A 5,528-nucleotide genomic window follows, 5' to 3' on the forward strand; every position below is an offset into this window, starting at 1 on the left:
AAAACCACACATTGCTAGCTAAAAACAGCACAACAGTGGCTAAAAACCACACATTGCTAGCTAAAAACAGCACAACAGTGGCTAAAAACCACACACTGCTAGCTAAAAACAGCACAACAGTAGCTAAAAACCACACATTGCTTGCTAAAAACAGCACAACAGTGGCTAAAAACAGTACAACAATAGCTAAAAAACACATTGCTAGTTAAAAACAGCATAAAAGTAGCTAAAAACCACACATTGCTAGCTAAAAACAGCACAACAGTGGTTAAAAACAGGACAACAATAGCTAAAAGCACAATAGTAGTAGCTAAAAGCAACACAATAGTAGATAAAACAGAACAAAAGTAGCTAAAAGCAGAACAAAAGTAGCTGAAGGCAACATAACAGTGTCAAAAAGCAAAATAATAGTAGCTAAAAGCAGCACAGAACTAGCTAAAAGCAGCCTAACAGTAGTTAAYACAACTGAACKGTAGCTAAAAGCAGCACAATTGTAGCTCCAGAAACTAGAGAGGAAAATGCTGAGTCAGCGTRGAGTCAGAAAGCTGATTCAGCAGTTCTGTGCTGACCTCATTGTCGCGGTCCTTCTCCAGGAAGTGGCGGGCCACGTGGCTGGGCAGGATGTTCCTCAGCATGTTCTCGTTGTGTTCTCGCAGTTCCTTCATCTCGTTGATCTCCTCCTTCGCCTGAACTCGCCACAGGAAGTCCAGCCGGGCCGTGTACTCCAGCTAAAAGCACAACAAAACTTTACTTTATATATTTAATCTTTCACATATTTCTAAAGCTGTCAGTTAAATCTGATTTAAAAAAAGTCCCTAAAAGAGACTGTCTGCAGGTGAAATGACATATTTCATAAAGCAGCTCGTTTCTTTCCTCGCAGACTTTTGTCCGTCACATAATTACTGTTTTGAACAGAACAAAAGTTGAGGAGAAAGTCGGTGATGGAGGAGCGGAGTCATTCTGGAACGCGCCGCCCAATTAAAAAGACCAAATCYGTTCTGCGGCGACAAGACGGTGCGATCAATCCGAGGAGTTTAATAAGATMTTCAATTAGTTTCTCCTGAACGGACGATTAATACAAAGTCGTCTGAATACGTTAGAGCCGAAAGTGTTGGAGCTTCAACCATCAGAGGTGGAGAAAATTAAACTCGTGTGCTGGAGAGAGTTTCAGCAGCTCTTTTCAGATTAATCACAGCATCAGTGAAACAAACCGGTTCWAAAACGCTCTGGTTTTATCGTTCATGCGAAGCCAGTTTAGAAGCTGTAAAGAACGGGATGTGGGCCAGTAAAGAGTCGTTGACCAACACGAGTGCTGCGGGGGTTCAGGAACACCGTGTCCTCCTCGCTAATAAACATTTAAGTCAAGATTAGAGCTGCTGTCACCTCTCAGAGTCGGATCGCTGCAGGAAACAAGCAGCAAATCTACAGCTCTCTCAGGCTTTTCACCAGATTTACTGCTGCAAACATTTATTACACTTTATTCTCTTACTTTCCTGTGTGACAAATCACTTTATTTTGATATATTCTATGTAATAATAAAATATTTTATTGTCATTAGATATGGCTCAGTATGAGGGCCAAAATTAAGACTATTGCACAACCAGTGGTTGCTACATCCTTGTAGCAGGAGGCTATATCTATTGATCTGATTAATGAGAGGCCGGCACCGCTAACTGAGCAGCTGATCCCGCTAACTGAGAGGCCGGCACCGGCAAACGAGAAGGAGACTATTCATTTGTGTTAGCATCGAAGAGGCCTCTCCAATGCTAAAGCCAGCTTATACATGCTAGTCACTAGCCTCTCCATTGCTAACGCCAACTTATACATATTAGTTGCTAGCCTCTCCAATGCTAAAGCCAACTTATCCATGCTAGTCACTAGCCTCTCCAATGTTAACGTCAGGTTATCAATGCTAGTCACTAGCCTCTCCATTGCTAAGGCCAACTTGTACATATTAGTTGCTAGCCTCTCCAATGCTAATGCCAGCTTATACATGCTAGTCACTAGCCTCTCCAATGTTAACGTCAGGTTATCAATGCTAGTCACTAGCCTCTCCATGGCTAACGCCAACTTATACATATTAGTTGCTAGCCTCTCCAATGCTAACGCCAACTTATACATATTAGTTGCTAGCCTCTCTAATGCTAATGCCAGCTTATCCATGCTAGTCACTAGCCTCTCCAATGCTAATGCTAACTTATACATACTAGTCGCTAGCCTCTCCAATGTTAACATCAGGTTATCAATGCTAGTCACTAGCCTCTCCAATGCTAAAGCCAACTTATACATATTAGTTGCTAGCCTCTCCAATGCTAATGCCAGCTTATCCATGCTAGTCACTAGCCTCTAGATTGCTAACGCCAGCTTATCAATGCTAGTTGCTAGCCTCTAGATTGCTAACGCCAGCTTATACATGCTAGTCGCTAGCCTCTAGATTGCTAACGCCAGCTTATCAATGCTAGTTGCTAGTCTCTCCGATGCTAACGCCAGCTTATACATACTAGTTGCTAGCCTCTCCAACGCTAACACCAGCTTATCCATGCTAGTCGCTAGCCTCTCCAATGCTAATGCCAGCCTATCCATGCTAGTCGCTAGCCTCTCCTTTGCCAACGCCAGCCTATCCATGCTAGTTGCTAGCCTCTTCAATGCTAATGCCAGCTTATCCGTGCTAGTTGCTAGCCTCTCCAATGCTAACACAAATGAACAGCCTCCTTCTCATTTTCCACCACTGGCCTCTCAGTTACCGGGGCCAGCTGCTCAGTTAGCGGTGCTGGCCTATCGTTAATCAGATCAATAGATGTAGTCTCCTGCTACAAGGATGTAGTAACCGCTGGTTGCACAATAGTCTTAATTTTGTCCCTCATACCAGGTCATAATTAGAGCGCAGCCCTGATGTGTWAACTCAGTCTAACCTGAATCTCTCTTTAATCTTTATTCCTTCCACCCCAGGTTGTTCCTGGATGATGTCATGAGGTTTCTTCATCAATCAGCCAAGTTAGACTTCATCTTACTCTCATTTAGCTTTTTCTTTTTTCTTTTTCTTTGCCAAAACCTTTGATTTGTTTCTGGAWCACATTCAAACATGAAGTTAGCCTCGCTGCTGGTCCACCTGCTTCAGATCCCTGCTGTTTAGTAAAACAGATGGTCAGAATCTGAATTGATTTGTATTTGAGTCTCTGCCGAGTCTTCCACCACACGTCCAACCAAACTGAATCATCAACAAACAGAGGCGTTTTCTGGTGGCCTGGATGATTTTTCACTCCAAGCTTTAACACAGACCCATGGCAGGATGGAAAAATAGATTTATTTTTGTATAAAATTAGTCTTTTAGTGTATTTTTGTGTTATTTTTGCAAGATTCCAGCCCAGATTAAGGATGATGATTGGAATTGTGACATTAAAACGAGTATAGAAGGTATTCCTGTTTAGCTTTAGTACCATGTTTTAACTTCTTGGTATTGATATTTATTTGTATATTCAGATTTATGTTTCYCTTCCTTTTTCCCATTCAGTATTTATCCTCAGCTTGCCTCCAACCAACAACCACCACCGTTCATCACGCTCAAACAAACAACCAATTATGCGATGATGTCYTTTACTGACTTCTAGCAATTTTCGCTGGTAACACTGCAACTTTTCTGCTTTCCAGCCACAAAATAAAAGCTGCAGAGGCTGGTGACCCTGTGGCTGCAGTAATAAAACTGGTTGTACTCAGAGAGGGAACAGAGACAGAAGACAGGCTGAACGTGAAGCCGTCTCATCTGTCAGAAGCACAGATGTTCTCCTGGCAGGTACACCCAGGCTTCGGCTCATTTCTAATCTCTTCTGCTTTGCTGGTTCCAGCCCCTTCCACCTCGAGTGGCCAACAGTTGTCTCTTCACCAGAGTGCGCACATTAAAGTTTCAGGCAAACAAGACTAAAATATWCACCCTGTTATTAAAACCCACTCCCATCTGGTCACAACCATCTGTGCTCCTCCACCAGGAGGTTTCAAGACGACTCTTCGCCCAGATCTGTTGACTTCTCGTCCAGGKAGCTCTGATTAACAGGAAACGGGAGCCAGAACTTCACCTCCTTTCAGAAGCCAGGAGATCGTTTTTGGAGCTAATCAGACGGTTTATTTTTACTAACTATTATTAGGAGAGAGCTGATTCATAAAATACTCTGGAGGCTCGTAAACAGAGCATCAAACAGTTCTCCGTCCATCCATTAGTGGACGGGAGAGCCTGGTGAAGCTCACAGGAAGCTGAGGGTGATTCCTCTGCTACAGTTCAAAAATAAACCCTCCTTTGTGGACTAGYGTTCAGATTTATTATCTTGAGGACTTAATTTACGAGGCAATAAAGAATTTGTTTCATTTTAATTACKGTACTGTTTGGCCTCTGAGCCACAAAACTGTAAAACAGACCTGCAAACACCAATAAACTGATGTTTGGATCATATAAGAGCCATGTGTGGGATTTCTGCACGAGAGTAAAAGTGGTGGAACAATTTCCCCGTGACCAGGAAATAAAGTGGAGTCTTATTTGATCAAAGAAGTGATAAAATCTGTGCTCGGAGCAGCACAGAAATGTGTGACAAAGCTTTGTGTTTTTTTTTCTGTCCAGACATCATAAGCTACATGTTTAACGAGCAGAGAAAAGGAGTGAGACGGTGGTAATGAAGCAGGTTGTGAAGTAAGATAAAAGAAGAGAAACAGTCCTTTTCCTTTTCTCCGCTCTAATTGGCTCTTCGTCACATCACGATCAAATCACCTACATTTCTTGTGAAAGAGGCACTAACTAAAGTTTTAACACCTTTTTTTCTCCCCAGAAAGGACAGTGAGTTTTCAGAAACAAAGGATAGGAAGCTATTATTCTTCAACGTTCAACTGAGGCTTCCTTAAACTTCTGCTTAGAGTAATGAGTCTGAGTTTCTGATATCTATTGGACTGAAGCTACAATCATCACAGAAACCTGTACAGATTGTAGCAGCAACAGCCCTTCATCAGAGAAACAAACTTTATCTAAAGCTGTTGTTCTCCTTCTAGCATACAACAGAGACTTGTTTATGATTTAATCTATCAAAGTACATCTTAAACTGAAGATAAGTAGATTTGGATGAGTTCTGGATAACGATTTTTAGTAAGATCTGGACACTCAGGGCTGAAGACTGAAATGTTTACTGTCATAAGAACAGCTCCTAATCAGATGTAAAATCCAAGCGACAAGACTACAAGCCTCTGCAGCTCAGGAAAAGAAATTGAGAATTCCGGCAAACATCTCAAGATATTTTGGAGATTAATTCATGAATAACATTTGCCAACTAGTCACCAACAGAAGCCAATAGTAAACAACAGTCATCAACTAGTAGCCAATTAGTCACCAGCAATCACCAACTAGTCACCAACAGTCGTCAATGATCACCAACTAGTCACCAACAGTCGTCAATGATCACCAACTAGTTACCAACAGTCATCAATGATCACCAGCTAGTCACCAACAGTCGTCAATGATCACCAACTAGTCACCAACAGTCATCAATGATCAC

At 42.1% G+C, this 5,528-nt stretch overlaps 1 protein-coding gene across 2 annotated transcripts in view; it reads right to left on the reverse strand.

Annotated features, from left to right (window-relative positions):
• adcy8 (adenylate cyclase 8 (brain)) overlaps nt 1-5,528 on the reverse strand; it is an 89,703-nt gene that overhangs the window by 10,271 nt on the left and 73,904 nt on the right. For both annotated transcript variants that reach the window (XM_014022033.1, XM_014022032.1), the window contains exon 14: nt 570-728. In XM_014022033.1, coding sequence (XP_013877487.1) covers nt 570-728 — 159 coding nt within the window. The remainder of the gene's footprint in view (nt 1-569; nt 729-5,528) is intronic.

Source organism: Austrofundulus limnaeus, unplaced genomic scaffold (genome assembly GCF_001266775.1).
Source record: "Austrofundulus limnaeus strain Quisiro unplaced genomic scaffold, Austrofundulus_limnaeus-1.0 Scaffold315, whole genome shotgun sequence".
NCBI classification, from domain to species: Eukaryota; Metazoa; Chordata; class Actinopteri; order Cyprinodontiformes; family Rivulidae; genus Austrofundulus; species Austrofundulus limnaeus.